The following is a 23,430-nucleotide window of genomic DNA, read 5'->3' as shown; positions in this document are numbered from 1 at the left end:
ATCATCTCTTCATCACAGCACCTGTTAGTGGGTGGGACATATTAGGCAGCAAGTGAACATTTTGTCCTCAAAGTTGATGTGTCAGAAGCAGGAAAAATGGGCAAGTGTAGGATTTGAGCAAGTTTGATGAGGGCCAAAATGATGGCTAGACGACTGGGTTAGATCATCTCCACATGTTGTGTTCTCGGTCTGCAGTGTCAGTATCTATCAAAAGTGGTCCACGGAAAGAACGGTGAACCGGCGAGAGGGTCATGGGTGGCCAAGGCTCAATGATGCACATGGCGAGCAAAGGCTGGTCCATGTGGTCCGATCAAACAGACGAGGTACTGTAGCTCAAATTGATCAATATTAATGCTGGTTCTGATAGAAAGGTGTCAGAATACACAGAGCATCTCAGTTTGTTGTGTATGGGGCGGCAGAGCCGCAGACCAGTCAGGGTGACCATGCTGACCCCTGTCCACTGCCGAAAGCACACAAGCACGTGTGCATCAAAACTGGACCACAGAACAATGGAAGAAGGTGGCCTTCACGTGGATGGCCGGGTGCGTGTGTGTCGCTTACCTGGGGAACACATGGCACCAGGATGCACTATGGGAAGAAGGCAAGCCGGCGGAGGCAGTGTGATGCGTTGGGCAATGTTCTGCTGGGAAACCTTGGGTCCTGCCATCCATGTGGATGTTACTTTGATACGTACCACCAACCTAAGTATTGCTGCAGACCATGTACACCCTTTCGTGGAAACGGTATTCCCTGGTGGCTGTGGCTCTTGCAGCAGAATAATGTGCCTGCCACAAAACAGAAATGGTTCAGGAATGGTTTGAGGAGCAAAAAAATGAGTTTGAGGTGTTGCCTTGGTCTCCAAATTCCCCAGATCTAAATCCAATCGAGCATCTGTGGGATGTGCTGAACAAACAAGTCCAATTCATGTAGGCCCTACCTCGCAACTTACAGGACTTAAATGATCTGCTATTAACATCTTGGTGTCAGATACCACAGCACAACTTCAAGGCCTAGTGGAGTACATGCCTCAATGGGTCAGGGCTATTTTGGCAGCAAAAGGGAGACCAATACAATATAATGTTATGCGTGATATATATATATATATATAAAACTACACACTGTAAAAAAATATTTTGACAAAAAGTTACCTGGTTGCCTTAAAATTTTGAGTTCATTGAAATTAAAATTTTGAGTTAATACAATGAACATTTTTTGAGATTCGACAACCTTTATAAAAAATATTATTAAAAGATTTTGTAAGCATATTGGGTAATTGTGTGTGTTTTATTTCTGATGATGCAGTGAAATGATTTATCACATTTTTGATGTGGTTCAGATACAATACTATTTTGTGTTTATATTTATTAAACAAATTTCCTTCATTGTATCAACTCAAATTTTTAAGGCAACCAGGTTACTTATTTTTTAAATTAAACCAACAAAAACCAACAACATTTTTTTACAGTGCACATTGAAGTAGTAATGATAAGACATCAAGACTGATCAACAGAAGACATCTCAGTGGTTTTCTTGTGGATACTAATGCATCAAAATCTTTTCTTTCTTTTTTTACGCTCTAAAGGCTTAGTTTAGTCAAAACGAAACCTGACATGGTTTGATTCCTTTATATCTGGAAAGAAATGTGGTTTTGGTCTGATAGATGGACAGACTTGTAGAGGGTTTCTGTGAACCTCTTCCTGTCCTGACTGCATGAACCTTGCAGACTTATTTGCTTTTACATAACAAATATCCTAGTGTTAAACGGGTCAAAGACAAATGAGGGTGTCAAAGACAGTGTAAAAATAATGTCTATAATGAATAGTTTCATTAGCTGATTATTAGGTGAAGAACAGAAAGTTAGGTAAGATGTGTAAGGTTGCAATATGACTGACACGCACGATTGAAGATTATTTGATGAAAACTGCAGATATCTGTGAAATGTTATACATTTGAATTTGCCTCAGACATAGAGACAAAAACAGGATATGTTCTTTTTCAAGAAGGCACAATGCAAGACGCGGGGTCTATAGGTGTGATTTAAAAAAAAGTGCTCTGGAAAACAAGTTCTGCTAACCTTTGCTATTAATAACTACTGAAACTAGCATGGCTGAGGATTAAAGGTCAAACTATTTTTTATGTGCAGTATAGAGAGATACATTTTTAAAAATACTTCACATGCACAAAATATATATATCATATTTCACATTCGCCAGATTTGAACAAATCGGCATTTTCCTTAAACATTTGGTTTTAAACTTTTTTTAAAGTATAAACTGTTTTTACAAAAATCATGAACATCATGAAGTTTCTTAGGTTTGTATCATTTATCAAAACTAATGTTGACATATTAAAGAAATCTTGAATCATTTTTAAGAGATTTACTGACTTTTACACACAGTCATGAGGGTCTACAAGGGTCCTATCTGTGACGTGATTTCCTGTTTTTTTTCTTTGTTTATTTTTTTTTTTTGTGATTGTAAAAAAAAAAAGAAGCTTCCTACATGTCGTTTATACCACAGGACTCTCTGGAGCAACAGACCAGAAAATATTGCATGCTTGAAAAGCGCCAGTCAGAACAGTGTAATAATAATAATAATGTGTTCGATTTATATAGCGCTTTTCAAGGCACTCAAAGCGCTTTACATTGGAAGGGGGAATCTTCTCAACCACCACCAATGTGCAGCATCCACCTGGATAATGCGACGGCAGCCATATTGCGCCAGAACGCTCACCACACACCAGCTGACTGGTGGAGAGGAGACCGAGTGATTAAGCCAATCAGGAGAGGGGGATTATTAGGAGGCCATTATGGACAGGGGCCAATGGGCAAATTTGTCCAGTATGCCGGGGTTACACCCCTACTCTGTTTCCGAAGGACATCCTGGGATTTTTAATGACCACGGAGAGTCAGGACCTCGGTTTAACGTCTCATCCGAAGGACGGATATATGATGTTTCAGCGCTGCAAGATGCGGGTCAAAGGTCACAGCCGGTCCGTCCAGATGGTTTCTATCAGCGTATCAGTGATTGGTTGGCCAGCTGAAGGTAAAGCCGCAACTACATCATCAGGATTCACGATACATCCTTCTTTATTCAAAATAGCTGTTCATACCAGGGGTGTGGAAGCTCGGTCCTGGAGGGCCACTGTCCTGCAGAGCTCAGCTCCAATTGACCTCAACACGCCTGCCTGGAAGTTTCTAGTATGCCGTAAGATCTTGAAAGCTGGTTCAGGTGTGTGTAAATGGGGTTGGAGCTGAACTCTACAGGACAGTGCCCCTTTAGGAGCATGATTTGACACCCCTTTTTATACTGATTATTTGTGTTATTATTTTGCAAGCATCTTATACCGGAGCTCCACCTAGTGTTTGTAAGTAGTAATATAATCTAACTGATTAATCAACACGGAGTAACTTACAAGAAAAATTATCTTTAGACACAGTACATCAAGTCAAACCTGAACTTTAGCTGGTATGTTACAGTGAGAGTGCGCCGATACTGAAAAAAAGTAACATGGGGTAAGATGAACCACGGGCAAGATGAACAACCCCCACACACATGACCATAAGTGACACAAAATCTCTTCTCAGCAATTTTGATGAATGGTTAAGCTATTTTTAATTCTGAATATTACAATTTGTGATGAATGCAGTCGAGTTTAGCAATCAATTGATCTATTTTTTTTTTTTTTTTTTGTCCCTGGAAAATAGTAATCTATTACATTGTGTTATGTTGAATATCAATTTTTTTTGTTAATTAATTTTTTTGTTTTTTTGTTATTTTTTGTTAATAATGTTTTTGGATTTATGCTATAACAGTTTTTATTTTGCAGTAAAAAGAAAGTTAGAACTTTGGGGAAGGATTTAGTATTTCACATTAATGACACTTACACATATTTACAGTATATAGAACAATACTGTGTAGAACAATAATTCGATGATCATGTCTGCCATTAATTTAGCTGTGGTCATGATGTCCAGTTCAGGTTTCTACTGAAACAAAGGACACTGTTGGAGCGCCACCTAGTGGCTTGTAAGTAGTAAAACCTTTGTATGGCAGAAATTGTGAAGAGAATGTTTCTGAAATCTGCATAAAAGTTGCCTTTAAACAAATGTAACTCTTTTTTCATTTCCCAATCTCCTTAATTCTTCTACTAGCTGGACTCGTTCACAGCTTATCCACCCGTCAGATCAGACCACAGATGGAAATATCTCTGGAGCTGCTCTCGTGAATTCTGTTAATAACACACAACGTCTGTTTGAACTATTGTTTAAGGGTGTAATAAAAGTGGACAATGACTGTTGTAAAACTAAATCTTTATTAAAATCCACCAAAACATTCACCAAGAGTCATTTCAAGGGCTTCAACAGACACAATAGCTTATGAGATCATATACAGTACCATATGTGGTGCTAATTATTAAAATTAATTGTGTAATTATGTTTGCAGCCACTAATTTAGGTTAAAAGATCAATAAAAAAAAACTATATTCTGTGCAAATACAATTAATAAAAGCAAAAATGGATAAAAACAATCTGTTAATTAACAGGTGTGTTAGTATAGGACATATGAGTATTAATGCACATTTTATTTTCGTGATTACACCAACAAACTTTAGCAAACATATCTGGAACTCATCGTTCTGCTCATTTCATACTGTTGGTCTGATGTTACTCCAGGGGTCTGACGGTGATATCCGGTCTCTTCTGTTCTGATCATCTCACTTCTTGTAGATCTGATGTCATAAACCAGCACGGCAACAGTTGCCACGCACACCAGAGCAGAGACGACCAATCGGATCACAGCTTCAGTAAAACCACAACAGTGGATGTGATCTGAGAAAAAGAAAAACGCAGAGTCAGATTTGTGCATTTAGCTCCTTATATATATCCAAGTTCTTTTTTTGCCCTGAGCACTATTTTAGAGCGACACCTGCTTCATGTCTCTGTTGCTCATCTGCGGTCTGTTTTCGGTTCCAGTTAAATCACACATATAAAGCAAATGCATGAGCCGATCAAATGTAAATCTTGAATGCAATGTGCGTCACTTTGAATAAAAGCATCTGCCAAATGCATAAATGCATTTTTAATATAAATCCTGCATTTGAATTGGCTTATGTGGTTGATGGTTTAGCACCCTTCAGCAGTGACATAAAACAACACCTATAACTGATAGCACTGACAGAACACATTTAAAAGAGTTCTCACATTTATTACAAGTGACGTACCTGAACACGGCTGATGGAGTTCAGTAATGCTGGCATTCGCAGTCTGGATGGCGGCTGAATTGTTCATTGCAGACTCTGATAAGGACAGATGGTACTGTGATGTCAGTCTCATCACACACACACTTCTGATCTTTATTGATAGTGGATTTATACTTTAAATGGAGTTAAAGCCAGTAACTTCATAAAATGTGTATGTAAAGGATGCCAACACTGTTATTCTCCACTCACCATAGACCGTGAGACTGAAAGTCATGTAGCTGGTCTCTTTGCTGATAACAGTTACTTTATAAAGTCCAGAGTCTGTGGTTCTGGTGTTTGTGATGGTCAGCGATCCAGTCTGATCCAGCTTCAGTCGGTCTCTGAATCTCTCATCAGGACCATCGTACGTCGAGTTGGTATCCGTGAGTCTGCTGAATTTTGCTATTCGAGTGTTTCCGAACATCCACTCTATCAATTTCTGTACTTCAGTAACATCAGTGTTTAGAGTGACAGAATCTCCCTCCATCACTGACACCGACTTCACTGCATCTGTCACATCTGGAGAAAAAAGGGAACATATTTTGTAACAGACATGATGTTTGTTATTAATTATAATGAACGAAACTATAATCATCAGTGATTTGCATTATGCAGACATTCGTTAGTGAATGTTGAATACATTTCAGTAAACATTTAAAGAATAAATATTAGTTCAGCAGGAGTTCAATGTCAGGTAATTTTCCTTCAGCAGTCTCTTTCATGAGTAAACAGAAGTGAAACTACAACAATTATTTTTGGATAAGAATGATTTAAAAACGAAAAATCAAATTTTGTTTTGGAATTCCTTCCTCTTAAATTCTCAGCAGATCCCAAAACTAATTAATTACGTTTGTAAAGATATTAAAGACAGCCCTACGACTTAAAAAATAAATAAAATAAAACCAGCATAATGCAAAAAGTTAAAATGAAGGGACGTCATAATTAAAAACACGCATAACTTACCAACCAGACGCCACAAGCACACAAAGAACAAAATAAAGGAATGAACCATTCCTCAATCGTTTGCCAACTATATAGCACGCAGTAAACCTCTTTAAATCCGCCAGTTCACCTCACAAGCGTTCACTGTGTTGCTGTCGCCAAATGCCTACAGGGTCGATAGTAGGCGTTCCCGTTGGTTGCCCATAGGATATGTATATTTTGTATTAGTTCAATTGCAGACAAGTACAAAACAAATGCATGGCAAGTTGTTGACATTTATTACGTTTACGTTTTGGAGAAGATGAAATAGGTCCACACGTTAAACGAACTAGGCGCTCTTGAGTTTTTGTCAGGCTGTTTGACACTTCACTACTTCAGGGTCCCTATGCAGTGTTCACTGCACATCTGTTGAAGTTCACTTTATTTGACTGTGTTCAGACTCGCGCTCATTAATTAAGTTTAGGATAAAATGGCTAGTGAAGGGACAAACAAACCTTTTTCGAAATGTTGAATCAATTGAACCAATTTCTTCTAAAAATGATTGACCGTTTCGAAGCCTTCGGAAACGACGCCACACGCTGGTGACCCCTGCTGGACAGAACTGTGTAATGCAGCGAAAACTCAGGACAATGCATGCATAAAAACATATTTTATTACAATTCCAAATGTTTTAATGTAATAAATTCAATAAACATACAATTTAATATGAGTTGACTTAGCCTAGGTGTTATTTTATTAAATTGAAGCGCTTGGTTTGTTTATTTATGGAGAGTTACAACTCTTTGTAAAGTGTATCATTAAAAGGCTACAAAATGTACTGATCCGAGAACAGGTAAAAATCATAGATAGGCCTACTGGTTCATGGGCTCACACGTTACTGAAACAATAATGAAGGATTCCTCAATTGAGGAATAACTTGAGTCTGGCAGTTTGTTGGGTTCTGTTTCAAAAACAAATGATTTGCAAAGGCAACTTGTAAAGGTAAAATACTAAGGCCTAGGTTTTCTCGCGAGAGTAGGATATTGGAAATTGTATAGTGTAATAAGACAGGTACAAGGGTTATAAACCTGACTGTACGTCGTGCCACGCCTTCTGCTCTCTCAGGGGATGCCGACATTTCTGTTCCTTTCAAGGGTAAAATTATACCGGGTCTTCTTTAAACGTCATTCACACCGTCGATGAAAGTCGTAATTGTAAGTTGGTGTGACGTTCCTACGTTATAGAGTCTATTTTTTCCCTCCGTTATTGTGTGTTGTTTTTAATATTCAGGCTTGTCGGTCTCTAGGTGCGGCTTTAGTGCTTATTCTCATTGATTATGAAGTCCCATTCTTCACGGCTCTACAAAAACACTTGGAACATGTTCTTTCTGACCTTATTATTAATGTATGGTAAGTAAACCTTTTTTTTTTTCTTTTCTTTCAGTTTTGATAGATATGTTTAGACAAGCTTTTGTGATGATTTGAAAATGTATGATAACAGAATGATTGTTGAATGATCGTTTCACTTGATAAACACATCTAAAAATCCTCTTGACAGTGCAGTATGACAGCCCATGAAACAAGTCTTACCTGCTTATCACTGTAGCAAGTACATATATCTTATTTCAGTGATTAGCTTTGTTGTGTATGGTCTGTAGGTTGGTCTTTTTCATTAGCTCACACAAAGACCTCAGTTGAATCTGTTTGCTGGAGCTGGTGTGGTGTTAGTAAAACTGGTTCTGTTTTCCAGGTGTGTCTGGTTCAGAGACGGATGAATCTGAGCCGGTGTCCGTGATGAAGGGTGATTCTGTCACTCTACACACTAATCTTTCTGAAATACTGAACGATGATACTATTCTGTGGATGTTTGGACCTAAAAACGATCTCATATCTCAAATAGAGTGTAAGGGCGGCTCGACTTCATTTTCTTTTTCCAAAAAGGATGTAGGATTCAAAGGGAGATTGCAAGTGGACCAAAGCACTGGATCTCTGACCATCAGGAACACCAGAATCAGACACTCTGGACAATATAAACTCACAATCTCTAGACAAAAGACAACAATAAAGATATTTAATGTTACTGTCAGTGGTGAGTATCTCAAGGCTCTTCCGCCGCTGGGCGTTCATTCAGTGCTGATCCGATTTTTTTTTAATTTCTCAGTTGTTGTTTTTTCCGCAATTGCAAGGTTATATCTTCTGCTCTGTTTACTTTGATTCTAATTTATGAAGTCAGAATTCACAATTGTAAGGAAATGTCAGAATTGTGAGCATATTTTTTTCCTCCCTTAGAATTGGACTTTATAAATTCGAATCAAAGTAAAACATCACATTTTTACACATCAAATGTAAAAAAACACATTTTGATAACGTTCTGCTTGTTTTGCAGGCGTGGTTGTTGAGACGGATGGAGTGAAGTCAGTGTCAGTGACTGAGGGAGAGTCTGTCACTCTACACAATGGTGCTGAAATGCACAAAGATGATCTGATGCTGTGGAGGTTTGGAGATAAAGGCCTCCTCCTGGCTAAAATCGATGTTGAAACTACTGAGACCTCATTAAACGATGATGATGAGAGATTCAGAGACCGACTGAAGCTGGATCAAACTGGATCTTTGACCATCACAAACACCAGAACAACAGACTCTGGACTTTATGAACTACAGATCAGAGGCACTGAGAGCTCACAGCGATTCATTCTTTCTGTCAATGCAAATGGTGAGTAAGTCTTAGTAACTCAACCTAATGGCATACAGTTTTATTAGAATATATTTGGAGGCCTTTCAGATCATCACATTGACTGAAACCTTGACTGTCTCCATTTAAATCTGTCCCAGGTCTGTCTTCATATGCTGTAGCAGGGATAGTTGTTGGTGTTTTAGTTATTCTGCTGCTGCCTGTGGCTGCAGCTTTTGCTCTGCCCTATATAAGGAACTCTAAATTAAAAAAGCAAATGGGTAAGTATTATATACTTTAAACAGATTTTCCATCTCTTTTTGATTTTTAATTGATATTTATTATAGTCCTTGTTTTGGATTACTTGTTTTTTTGTTGGGGAAGCTACTTTGAAACTGTAGTTTGACAAGCAACTAGCTACTCTTAAGTTAAAGTAGTTAAGACACAGTCAAGCTACCCACAGAATAGGGTCTTATCTGGTGAAAACATTAGCCATTTTCAAGAAAAGACTTTTTAACCTTAAATGCTCATTTTGCACTGCTCCACGAAGTGCCAGGGATAGCATAATCACATTGGAAATGTCACGCAGGTGGAAGTACCGCCCCAAGTGAACATGCAAAGACTACAAATACCCTTTACAAAGAAACCACCATCTCCCACTTCAAAGTCATCTGACATATTTGTTTAACCTTTTTTTTGCTAAAAGGCATTTGTATTAGTCTTCACACGAGCGCTTTGTAAACATGGTGGTGGCACTTCAGCCTGTGTCTAGCGTGACCTTTCCGACGTGATTACGTAATCCGTGGTGCGCCACAGAGCAGCACAAGCAGAACGATTTAGGTTAAAAAGTATATACATTTTCATTTTTATTTTAGAAAACGGCCAATGGTGTTGCTAGATAAGACTCTATTCCTCGTCTGGGAACGCGAAGATCCTCTGAAGCCCTTTGAACCTGCCATTAAAGTCCATTATGTGGAGAGAAATCATGAAAATGTTTTGCTCAAAAAACTTAATTTGAATGAACATCTTGAATGACATTTCAAAATGGAATGTGCTGTAGCTTTTGCTCACGCAACCCTGCCATATCCTGGAAAAAGAGGTACAATCAAGCTACTGAAAAAATGTAGTTAAGTTAGTAGCGTCACTACTTGTAGTTGGATTCCTGCTCTGTGAGTTCATTTTTTGCTCTGTACGTTATCACTATTGCATTCAAAAAATGTCACCATTAAACTTGTTGTCCTGGAAAATCCCTTTCATGTAAAATTGACATTTGACACCTTTGGGTAAGGCAGGTTTTTTAGCAACTCTTTTCCCTATGAATGTATTTATTTGTTTAACATTAAAATGAAATAGAGTTGGTGAACGGGATTGAAATAAACATTAATTTGAGCATTATGATTTGTTTCACAAAATAAATGCATGCACTAAATGTACTGATCTCCAACTTTTCTGTAGGGTTACAACCCATTCCAACTACTATTTCACTCAAAATGAAGAATCTGCCATCAGTTACTGGAGTCATGTTGTTTGAAACGTGTTTTTTTTTTCAATACAACGTTTTATAGTGACACAATTCAAGCTCTAAAAAGGAGCAGGACCATAAATGCACTAGCTTTTCAAAATAATTCATGCTATATATACCATGTCTTCTTGCGTCTGGTGATAACTTTGTGTAAAGAAAACTGATGATCTTCCTCTTCCCCAATGTTCTACCAAAATTATCGATGTACTGCAGTAGGTTTTAAAATTAGGACAGTAAATGGCATTTGTTAAATATGTCTGTGATGATGTTTAGAGGATGGAAGGAAGAAGACTTGGCGTGACTGGAAGTCGTATTTTATTTAATAGTCTTCTAAAATAAACTCAAATAAATCACGCTCACAGCAAGTCCACTAATCTCCTCCCAAAATAGCAATCACTCTCCAGCTTTCGGTCACCCAGGATGTACGAATCCCAGTCAGTCCCTCTCTAACTTCCTGTTCCTGGTAGCTTTTATCATCAGGGCCGTATTTATCAAGCCTCTGAGATAGGGCTGGGCGATATGGCCCAAAAAAAATATCACAATATAATTTTCCATATCAGTCGATATCGATAAATATCACGATTAATGTAAAATCGTTATTTCTTTAAAGTTTAAAGGTGAACTATGTAGTATTTTTGCAGTAAAATATCCAAAAACCACTAGGCCAGTGTTATATATTTTGTTCAGTTGAGTTCTTACAATATCCCAGATGTTTCCAACTATTTGTAAATTGTGAGAAATTTGCTATTTTAACTAAGGACTGGGATGTTGCAGCATTGCATTTGAGGGAGTCGCCTGTCAATTGCGTCATATCTGCGTTACCCTCGGTTTCGGCTTTTATTTGGCAGGAGCGCTTTACTCTTAGCAGTGTGAACAAGTGAACGCACAGAGTAACGTCATAACATCGTTTTAAACCCACTTAAATGTATCTAATATGATAAACAGAGCTCCATTACCTCAAAATCATAACCGGAAGAGCGGATCTGTGCAGGCGCCCGGCAAATGAGTCCCGTCCCATCATAATAAAAGTCCCGGTATTCGCAAGGTGGGTATTTGTTTAACAATCGCTCCAGCAGCTTTGCTCAGGTCCATAACACTCAGTCCTGCTCTGCTTTACACTACAGTAACGTTAATAACCGCATGCATGAACGTGATTTCTGCCAGAGTCCTATTTTCCACCGGCTGTGATGAGAAGACCACATCTCCCAAGATGCTGCGCTCACACTTTGCGTCATCAAACTACGCATTTGTTTTGCATAGGCACCCTCCAGTGGACAAAAGCTGCATAGTGCACCTTTAAAGGTGTATTTTTGCTCTTGAGTGAAAGATGTAGAAAACAGACAGTTACCTGTTTTTTAAAACTATCCTTTATTGTCAAAACATGACAAACACTTCCCAAACAGGTGAACAATTTATTACACCTGAGGTAGTTTTATTTATTAAAAAAATAAATGTAACTGTGGCCAGCATTTTTTTACTCTACACTATATATCAATAATATCATTATATATACTTGATTGTGTAAGTAGTAAAACACTAAAATCGCAAACGGGAAAAAAAGAGAAGTGTTTTAAGTTAAAGGGTTACTTCAGCGATTAGCATATGACTTTGTATCAGTAGAAACCCTGGAGAATATTCAAATTATTGTGCTTTCCCCCCTCATATCTCCCTGAGACGAGAGATTTATGCATTTTATTTCTGGAAAAATTCCTCCTATGATGCAAAATGACGATTTTTGCATCATAGGAGGAATGTTTGCCCAGAGGCTAAAGACTACAGCCAGCAGAGGGAGCCATTTCCACATGTTTTGAATCTGCGCATGGGGGATGGGAGATTACACTCAGCTGGCAGGGAGAGCTCAGCTTGCAGACAGGATCATTTAAACAGAGCTATGGTGAGCAATGTAAGTCTTTTAACTTCTCAAATTCATTTCTATGAAAGTTAAGCTTGCAAAGGCATGAACTGAAACGCGTGCCAGACTGAATTCCTGTGTGAATGTATGCCGCGAATGTAGTCGCGATTACCTCAGCTCTCATCACTCGTGCAGTTAGTGCTCAGTGCTGTGACACCCGCGCGGTGACTCACTCATTATATTGAACAGACACGTTCAGTTTTTAATTGTAGTGTCTTCTAATTCTAACTCAGTCACAGTAATGAAGTTGGTGGTGTTGGGAATGGCCTCACAGGGCAGCGAAGCATTCTGGGAATTGTAGTCTTTCATCCCCATGGGACAAAAATACATTTTCTGTCTTTTCTCAGTCTAGAAGGCACCAAATTCAAAAATAATTTCACATTTCTACTGCATTGATGACCCAGTTTAAATACAGATTCATCTTCCCAGTGCTGAAGTACCCCTTTAAGAAACATTTTGACAGTGGGCTGGTCGGGAGAGGAGGGCGAGAGCAAAGTTCAGTTGTGAAGCTGCAGTAAGGGCTGTCTAGTCTATTTTATTCACTTTAAACATCAAATTAAATTATTTCTCTTTTGATACAGGCGATGCTGAGTCATTAATACATCACCAAAGACAAACAATTATGATAGCGTTGTACAAGTTAGATGTTTTAGTGATTATAGTTTGGTAGCGTTAGCTTGTTGTAAGTCACCCACTACAACTAACAAGGTGATAAGCCTGTGTGTAAATGTAGTTAATGTAGATTTACCGCTGTGTTGGGCTCAATGTTATATGGAAGAACTTCGAAGAAGCACGATCATTTAATAATTAAATTCCACGTGGTGAACGTGAACCTATGATAAGCCGACCACGTACGTCGCCCTGTTTTATTTCGGATGGGATCGCCAAAATATCTCCAAACCACTGAGGTTGAGCAAACTAACTTGTCAACGATATCTGTGTCCTCCAAGCTGATCGTGAGCGCTGAATTTTCTTCACTTTCTCATTTTTCTCGCTCCACTCTGATCCCCAAGCCTGTCAGTCACTGTAAACAACACCGCGTGCAGCACCAAGCATAGCGCGTAAGCATTATATCGAGAGTTTATCAAACTGTTATCGTTTTATCGAGGAAAATTATATTGTGATAATGATCCTGCTAAGAATTTACTTAAAGGGTTACTTCAGTGATTCGCATACAGCTTTGTATCAGTTGAAACCTTGGAGTATATTCAAATGATCGTGCCCTGTAATCTGACTCCTGCAGCATTTGTGCCATGACACTCGCGCAGCATCTCGCTGATTATATTGAACAGACATGCTCAGTTTTTAATTGTAGTGTCTGTTCTCTAACTGAACTGATTTTATGAAAATGAACGCAGTGGGAAAGTGATCAGTGATTCAGTAATCTAGTTGCGGTGGCTTTGGGAGTGGCCTCGTAGGGCAGCGAAGCATTCTGGGAATTGTAGTCTTTCATCCCCATGAGACAAAAATACATTGTCTGTCTTTTCTCAGTCTGAAAAGCACCAAATGAAAAAATAATTTCACATTTCTACCACATTAATAAACCAGTTTAAATACAGATTCATCTTCCCAGCGCTGAAGTACCCCTTTAAAGAGTAAAAGAATTCTCGGCTCAAAGCTGTGCTTAAAAGTTAGTTATCAAGCATCTCAGTCATGATTTAAGTGAAGTGTAGGACTAAACATTGCCAGTCTTAGATGATTTATGACACTTTGATTTGCACACGTCTCTGTCTCCTCAATGCCATCACAAGCCCCTACTGGCATCTCCTAACCACTTGAGAGACCTCTCGAGCTGTCTTAAATAACTGGGAGAGTAAGAGTCATTCTTAGCTTTAAGAAATGCGATATTTTGCTTTTATACTTTGAAATTAGGAGTAGGATTAGGAGTTATACATTTCCTAAATTCTCAGCACTTAAAGGTGCACTATGCAGCTTTCCGTCCACTGGAGGGCGCCTATTCAAAACAAATCGTAGTTTGATGATGCAAAGTGTGAGCGCAGCATCTTGGGAGATGTGGTCTTCTCATCACAGCCGGTGGAAAATAGGACTCGGGCAGAAATCACGTTCATGGATGCGGTTATTAACGTTACTGTAGTCTAAAGCAGAGCAGGACCGAGTGTTGTGGACCTGAGCACAGCTGCTGGAGCGATTGTTAAACAAATACCCGCCTCGCGAATACCGGGACTTTTATTATGGCGGGACGGGACACAGTCGCCGGGCGCCTGCACAGATCCGCTCTTCCGGTTATGATTTTGAGGTAATGGAGCTCTGTTTATCATATTAGATACATTTTAGTGTGTTTAAAACGATGTTATGACTTTACTCCGTGTGTTCACTTGTTCACACTGCTAAGAGTAAAGCGCTCCTGCCAAATAAAAGCCGAAACCGAGGGTAACGCAGATATGACGCAATTGACAGGCGACTCCCTCAAATGCAATGCTGAAACGTCCCTGTCCTTAGTTAATATAGCAATTTTCTCACAATTTACAAATAGTTGGAAACATCTGGGATATTGTAGGTACTCAACTGAACAATATATATAACACCGGCCTAGTGGTTTTTGGATATTTTACTGCAAAAATACTACATAGTGCACCTTTAAGATGAAAATGGTATTTTCAGAAGCTTGATAAATAGTCTCTCCACGGTCTCTCTACGGTCTCTCCCTGGTCTCTCCACGGCAATTACTGGAACGAGACACATGTGTTTGTTATTTGCACTTGACCTACTTACACAGGCTGCTCGTCCCTCGGTTCGCTCTCCTGTCACAGACCTTGCTGAAACATGCCTTCCTCGCCACAATGTCATAGCAAAGCAAAATAAACAACTGTGATAGTGCAAATAAAGACAATGAGATTTGAGATGTGTGGTATTACAATGTTTCTCAATCAGAAGACTTGGAGTATAGCATGAGTCATATGCATTTTAGAGTGTTGTTGGTATGAATGTATGTACAGAAATTGAGATGTCCACCTCCGCACTCATGAACACATTTCTCTGTTTCTCTGTTTAGCTGTGACAGAATGTGAAGAGAATGAAGAGACATCGATGGAGGGAAATGCTGTCACTCCACAAACGGTGCCTATTGCAATGCAGGGTAATGATTTGATAGAGCGTGTTATGAAACTGAAGACAATTGCATTGCTAGAATCAATGGAGGAACCAAGAAGGCCATCTAAATTGGCGAGTGGTTATGGGAGTTTCAGTTTTAAACCGTGTCCACACCGAACACGAACGGCAAGATGCAATGTGACAAAAAGCAATATAATATAATTATAATCAGTGATGTTGTCTACACTGGATGTCGAAAAATCCCAGACAGTACTGAAATCTCATTCTATTTGTGACATACTGGCATGAAGGACAAATGCTTTGCAACGGTCGCTTTGTCATGTCCAGTGTAGACAGCTTCTAGCTGTTCAGACCAAGCCTGCAGTCTCCCTCTCATTTACTGAAGCTTTCGCGCCTCGATCGCCCCCCGGTGACCGGTCCCAGTATAGCCGCCCCTCTGTGTTTTCTAATGGACGCGAGGCAAACTAAATAATAAAATAAAAAATTTTCCCCAAAGTTAGTTCATGTCACTGAAGGCAGTTATCATCACGATGATTTCATTTCAGGTGTTCGTTTAAAAAATAAGTTTAGTTTGAGTTAGTTATTTGATGCTATAAAAACGGGGGGTGTGACGTCATGATTGACAGCTGAGACTGACGGCTTCTCTGAGTGAAGTTGTCACTGAGGCACTAACGGACTTTTTTCGAAATTTTTCGGAGCAGATTAGAGCTTTAGCTTTAATTTCTACATTTCCATAACTGTTTATTTTACACCAACATAATTAATTGTTCTGCATCTGCGAGAGTGTGGGCGGGCTTTGATATCACAGCTGTACTTCCTGCTCTACTTCCTGCGCTCTATTGCGCAACTCCGGTCCCGAAATCGCTACTGCGCAGACTCGGTCCCAAGATGTCAGCGCCGTGCAAGGCCGCCTAAAAGCTTCAAATCTGCCCAACGGAAACGGATGATGTCGAGTCGTCCATATTTTTTTACGGTCTATGGTTCAGATGAATAAGATCAGAGTGGTATTAAAGTCTTGGCTCTTCAAAGCTTTATAATGGCAGTGAATTGTTGGGTCATTTTCGAAGTCCATAAAAGTGCATATATCCATCATATAACTGCTCCATACGGCTCTGAGGGGTTAATAAAGGCCTTCTGAAGCGAAGTGACACATTTGTGTAAGAAAAAAATACATATTTAAAACTGTAGTGACTAAAATAACAAATTTCCGGTGGATTGCTGTATGCATCGATTTACGGCGAAAGAGTAACCCTTGACCCTTGAACCCTTGTGCATGTGTATTGACAAGCACAGAGGATTCACAAAACAAAACACCAGTCATGAATTAGTAGACAAGCCAGACCCACATCAAGATGTTTGGTCTGGAAACTCACCATTGACAGGGCTCAATCCGAGGGGCGGGATAAACGGTTGTCTTTCAAACTCCCTCTGCACGTGATAGGATAGCGCTACAACCAACCAGAGCAACGAAGGTGAAGCGGAGCTCGCTGACAGATTAAACATTCGCCGTATCCGGTCTGCAAAACTCAGAACACATCTTCCACTTTTAAGAATGACTTCAGTGCCGTTCTTTTCTCAGAGAAAAGCTTAACTCCAAGTCTTCCAGAGTCGCGGTCAAAGCTGATTCGAATGACCGCCGTTCGCCAGTTTCTGTGTTTACTAGAAGCACGCAAACGCAACTTGGCCGTCATTTAGGGCTGGGCGATAAAACAATAACGATAATTATCACGATAATGTAAAATTATCACGATAACGATAATGCTTAGGCGCTTTGCGTAATGCTGCGCATGCGTATTGCAGACCGGGCTTCTGGGTGCTGCACGCGCTGCTGTTTACAGTCAGTGGCTGACAGGCTTGAAGGATCGGAGTGAAGTGGAGCGATAAAAATGAGCAATAGTGAAGAAAACTCAGAGCCCACGACCAGCTCGGAGGACAAAGATATCTTTGACAAGTTAGTTCGCTCACCTTCAGTGGTTTGGAGATATTTTGGCGATCCCATCCGACATAAAACAGTGACGTACATGGACTGCATGCTTATCAAAGGTTCACGTTCAACACACAGAATTTAATTATTAAATGATCGTGCTTCTTCGAAGTTCTTTCATATAACATTGAGTCCAACGCAGAGGTAAATCTACATTAACTACATTCACACACAGGCTTATTACCTTGTTAGTTGCGGTGGGTGACTTACAACAAGCTAACGCTAACTACCAAACAATCACTAAAACGTCGGACTTGTACATGATCGCTATCATAACGTTAATTGTTTGTCTTTGGTGATGTATTAATGACTCAGCATCGCCTGTATCAAAAGAGAAATAATTTCATCCGATGTTTAAAATTAATAAAATAGACTAGACAGCCCTTACTGGAGAGCCAGAAATACTGAACTTTGCTCTCCCCCTCCTCTCGCGACCAGCCTGAGGTGTGTGTGGTGAGATGCGCGCCGGTGAGATGCGCGCGCGAGTGTGTGCCGGTGAGAGAGAGAGAGAGAGAGAGAGAGAGAGAGAGAGAGAGAGAGAGAGAGAGAGAGAGAGAGAGAGAGAGAGAGAGAGAGATGCACAGTGGACCATTTTTTTTTGCCCGTTTGCGTTTTTAGTGTTTTACTTACACAATAAGTAATGATATTATTGATATACAGTGTAGAGTAAAAAAAATGCTGACCACAATTAAGATTTTAATAAATAAATCTACCTCAGTTTTAATAAATTGTTCACCTGTTTGGGAAGTGTTTGTCATGTTTTGACAATAAAGGATAGTTTAAAACCACAGTTATCTGTCTGTTTTCTACGTATTTCACTCAGGAGCAAAAATATGCCTTTAAACTTTTAAGAAATAAAGATTTTACATTTATCGTGATATTTATCGTTATCGACTGATATGGAAAATTATATCGTGATAATTTTTTTGGGCCATATCGCCCAGCCCTACCGTCATTATGTTAAGCCTCGCCCACCGACTCTATACACAATGTGATTGGCCCGACCAGAGTTTGGTTTTTACAGCTCAGAAGTGTATTGAGAGTTGCTAGACGACACTCGTGGCAGATTAGATTTGTTGCCGCTAGGGTGCGTCTAGATTTCTAGGCTAATGAATTAGAGTCTAAAACAAGAATTTTTAAAGAGAAATGGTGGAGGATTTCGATATAAGAGAGGAGGGGCTTGAGTTTGTTGCCCAGCCATATCCATGAGAGGCGGCAAAGTCGTCAGGGGTCACTCTTTTGCTGTAGCGGCTTTCCGCCGGAAACCCATAAGACTGTTCATCTTTGGAACACAAATTAAGATATTTTTTATGAAATCCGGGAGCTTTCTCTTCATAGACAGCAACATTACTTTAACTTTTTACTACCAGAAAGGTACAAAAATTCTGGCACGATTTTGCAAACAAAAAGTATTCTCGTCGCTTCATAACATTAAGATTGAAGTCACTGTAGTGGTTCTGCTAATGAATGTCAAGATGCAAAAAAAATGCAAATGCAAACTAAATTCATTTAAATGTTGGTTTTCTATATTTCTCAGTGGAGGTGGGACATCTTGTCCTTTTCCAGATTAGTGCTGAAATACAGACAGATGATCTGATACTGTGGACATTTGGAGCTGAAAACCGGCTCGTTGTTAAAGCTGATTCAGAAATGACTATTGGTGAGAGATTCAGAGACAGAGTGCAGCTGAACAAGATGACTGGAAATCTGACCATCAGAAACATCACAACCAATGACGCTGGACATTATAATCTACAGATCATCAACAGCGAACAGACCACATTCAGGAGATTCAATGTGACTGTCACTGGTGAGTGGAGCAACATTTATTATAAAAACTATATATTTATTATACCAGTCCTCAATGATGTTCCAACATTGTGTTCCACTTGTCTATGTTTGCATGTTTCGGATTATATGAGCAGTGCGAATACATTTCTTTGTAAAATTACATTTTTATGGCCTTTTTGACTTTTGGATCCCGCTGTATATCAAGTGATCATGTCAGTGGATTTTTGCAGTAGTTTGTCTGTCTTATTAGGTCAGACAAAACGTGTTGTTTACACTGTGATTTTTACTGTTTCTTCTTAATCGTACATTTACTGAAAATTCACAAGTGTAACTACTGTGTGAAGTTTGTTGGGACAAACTTTGTTGGCTTGAAAAAGTTTAAGGCTTTAAAATTTAGTGAAGGTGAAAGACATAGACATTGCTCAAATAAATTAGCATGGTTTGTTAGAATGTTTTAACAGGTTGCTAGCATGTTTTAGCACATTGCTAACATTAATTAGCATGTTTTAACATTATATATTTTTTTCACTTTAATGCCAGTAAAAGGGTGGGCTATTGTATTTATTTACATTTACATTTATTAATTTAGCAGACGCTTTTATCCAAATCGACTTACAACTGAGGATTACAGAAAGCAATCAGTCATGAACTTTGATTCTACTTAGTAACACGTAACCCTAATCTGACTACTTTTTTCCAGTAACGAGTAATCTAACGCGTTACTATTTCCGTAACTTATCCAAGTCACTTTAAGTTACTATTTTACTAATTTTCCTTAGTAAAAAAAAAAAATATATATATATTTTTGCTTTCTTCTTGCGTCTCAGGGAGAGTATTTTTTTCTGGAAATATTTTTTATTTTTAAACTTGAAATGAGGAGATGAGTGTTGGCAAAAACGGTTGTCTTTTCTATGTTGAGGCAGCAGGGGAGTTGTAATCTTACTTAGTTTCTTTTAAAATCAAGTAATCTGTAAAGTAACTAAGTTACTTTTTAAAGGAGTAATCAGTAATCAAGTTACTTTTTAAAGGAGTAATCAGTAATCAAGTTACTTTTTAAAGGAGTAATCAGTAATCAAGTTACTTTTTAAAGTAACTGTGGCAACACTGGTCATGAAGAGGCATCAAAAACAAAAAAAATCACCAAAAGTGCCTGAAATACTAAGTTTTGGACATTACATAAGCCCCTTTCACACTGCGATTCCGGCAAATACATGGATAATGCGACCCGGCATTTGTTCCCGGGCCGCTAGATTTGGTCCATTCACACTGACAGCGAAATACCGTAATATGTGCGCTTTCACACAACGCTTAACGGTCCCGGGTCAAGTTGACACGTGACATCCTGATGTGACGTATAATGACGAGCGATCTCAGCTTTCAGCGCGGATAGTAAGGAGCTCCATGGTCTCGACTTGTGTCCAGTTTGCACACATTTCTGCTTGTTTCATTTTAGTTTCTTTTGTATACGAACACTCTCTGCGTTTAAAACACTGACTAAGTTAGCTCTTCTGGCACTGCAGGGTTGTATTATTGAAAAAACAAGCTCTATGAGTCGCACAAAAAACTACGTACACGTTGTGGCATTAGTTTCGGCTTTTGTTCACACAGCGCTCGTCCCCTGCTTTCACACAGAAGGCGACCCGGCAATGTTCCGGGAATATTGCGGGTCCGACGTGCAGTGTGAAAGGGGCTATAGAGTAGTATAAGCTAGAATAGGGAGGTAATAGTCTTTATTAAGCGAGCAGGGCAACCACCAAAACAGCATTACAATAATCTAGCCTTGCGGTCATGAACGCATGAACTAACAGTTCAGCATTTTGCGTTGAAAGCATATGCCATAATTTAAATATATTTTAAAGATGGAAGAATGCAATTTTACAGATGCTAGAAACATGGCTTTCAAATGAGACTGGTATCAAAGAGCACACCCAGGTTCCTCACTGATGAAGAGGGCTTGACAGAGCAGCCATCAAGTATAGAGATTTTATCAGCTATGCATTCTGTTAATCTTATAAAGTGGTACGTTTTTTCAGGCCGCAAAGAAATATAGAGCTGAGTATCATCGTCATACAATGAAAACTAGCGCCATGCTTCATAATGATATCTCCCAGTGGCAGCATATACAGGGTGAAAAGCAACGGACCTAGCACCGAGCCTTGCGGTACCCCATACTGAACTTAGTAGCTAATGAAGGAGTATACTAGTGCTTAATGGAACACATACTAATATATATATTTTTTAAAATAAGAAAATAGATTAAATGTTAAAATGACTTGCCATAGAACCGCATCTCCTCACAGCAGATCTTAATTTGTGTGTGACGGAGGGATTCTTGCTGCTATTTTGGCTCTTGAACATATTTCATAAGCTCTTCACGAGTTCTCTACTCAAAATACCATCACGCATAGCTATGCACATACAACAAGCACATTTAGCCCAGAACACAACGTTGTTTTATGTCTTTAGGTTTGGTGTTAAAATGCCAATGTGAACCCTAAGCGGACAAGGATTTCTTTTAGTCTGGACCAAATGAACCAAGCGAATCAAACTACAAGTGTGACACACCGTCATTTTTTTCCTTAAGGTTTTCAAGGAAAAAACAGTAGTAATTCATATTGTATTAGTTCATAAAATATGAGCTATATATGTAATTTTTTTTGTTACAAATGTGATGTTAAACCTGTAACATCCTCCATATGTAGATATAATGTTAGCTAAATCATTTCTTTCACTTATTTTAATTTCTCTGATTGTCTCTTTATTTTCTGTCAGATCCCTCAGCAGACCAAGTGGATAAAGAATCGGATGTACAGACGCCACTTTTGAATAGAAATAAAAATGAGCAGCAGGCCACAAGTTCAGTTTGATGATATAAGACATGCCCCCCACCAGTGTCAATCACTGTGACATCAATCCATCGATTAACATTTATTTGTTGAGCACATTTAAAAACAACAAGTTGGCCAAAATGCTTTATAAGTCTAAATATGTCTCTAAGCATATACCATTACAGCAAATCCAAATACAGCATTGGATGTTGTCCCATCCTAGGGGCAATTGTATGCAACTGCATAAAGGTGTGTTTTCAGCATAGATTTAAAAGATTGAATTGAGTCACAAGATCTAATTGTGCAGGGGAAGACATCGACAAACAAGCTCAACTACATATTCCTGCTTATATGAAAGTGAGAAATGAACGTGTGTTGGAAAAAGTTGGAATGAATTATTGTGTGACGAGCACAGGAGTAACAGCAGGTCACAGTCAGAAGATGCATTATCTGTGGAGCAGCATGAAGTTTGACACTCAAATGATCTGTGGTGCTACAGTTACCAAACCTCAGTACTGGGAAAGCTGCGATCAAACCTCGATACATTGTTCACTATATCTGAACTTCCAGACAGTCAAGTTGGTGCAGAAACAGACAAAACTGAACAATTTAACACTCAAAACACTAATGCGGGTGTAACGATTCGTTTAACAACGATTCGATTCGTATCACGATTTGAGGTTGTCGATACGATTTAAGGACGATATTGGTTCATTTAGAACGATATGATCCAAAACGATTCAGTGACTTGAAATCAATTCAGTAACTTTTTAGCCAAAAATTTAAATCAGTGTGACGGTTTTATTTCAGCCGAATCGAATTGTTGTTAAAACGAATCGTTACACCCCTAATTTTAACAGTTTCAGGCGTGTTTTATCTTGTACAATACAGTTAGAGTGATTTTTTTTTCTTTTCTCACTGGTATGTGTTCACTCTTAAATATAAAGGCTTCATAAGTGGGTTTTCGCAGTGATGCCATAGAAGAACAAATTTTGGTTGCCCAAAGAACCTTTCAGTGAACAGATCTCAAAAGAGGCATTTTTTTCTTAATAGGACCACCTGAAGTTATATTGACATCAGACTTCTGAAGCTACTTTTATTTATTATGTTAAATGTTTTGATGTTGCTGTGATAATGTAAATATTCCACTGACCATTGTGCATCTAATAAATTATTCATTCAAGAATATTGTGTAAGTATACTTTTGAAAATCCAGCGTTCAGTTGATCCTGATAAGCATTCATTGTCATAATTGTAAACACAACAGCTTCCTTTCTCCATGAGAGGGTTTGGGATCATGATGACTTGGACCATTAAAGAACGCAACATTTGGAGAGGCTGCTCACTACAGAGCAGACGGGTGGAGCTGGACTAGATGTCCAGCAAGGAGGAGCAAATTTAATTTGGGCCTAATGGGAGGAGCTAGAATATCCAAGCACACTCTTGACACTACCCATAACTCTCCACCGCATTACACATCCAGAGAGGT

General features: G+C 39.0%; 1 protein-coding gene across 1 annotated transcript; it reads left to right on the top strand.

The window, feature by feature from the left end:
- Nucleotides 1-7,444: 7,444 nt before the first annotated feature.
- LOC137039433 (uncharacterized) lies at nt 7,445-23,096 on the top strand. Its single transcript, XM_067414743.1, has 7 exons — nt 7,445-7,571; nt 7,912-8,250; nt 8,548-8,874; nt 8,994-9,113; nt 15,280-15,363; nt 18,860-19,132; nt 21,886-23,096. The coding sequence occupies exons 1-7, from the start codon at nt 7,499-7,501 to the stop codon at nt 21,978-21,980; spliced, it is 1,311 nt and encodes a 436-aa protein (XP_067270844.1). The 5' UTR covers nt 7,445-7,498; the 3' UTR covers nt 21,981-23,096.
- The last annotated feature ends 334 nt before the right edge of the window (nt 23,097-23,430 follow it).

Source organism: Pseudorasbora parva, chromosome 14 (genome assembly GCF_024679245.1).
Source record: "Pseudorasbora parva isolate DD20220531a chromosome 14, ASM2467924v1, whole genome shotgun sequence".
NCBI classification, from domain to species: Eukaryota; Metazoa; Chordata; class Actinopteri; order Cypriniformes; family Gobionidae; genus Pseudorasbora; species Pseudorasbora parva.
Note: the sequence above shows the minus strand (reverse complement) of the source record. Positions and strands in the feature narration are given on the sequence as shown.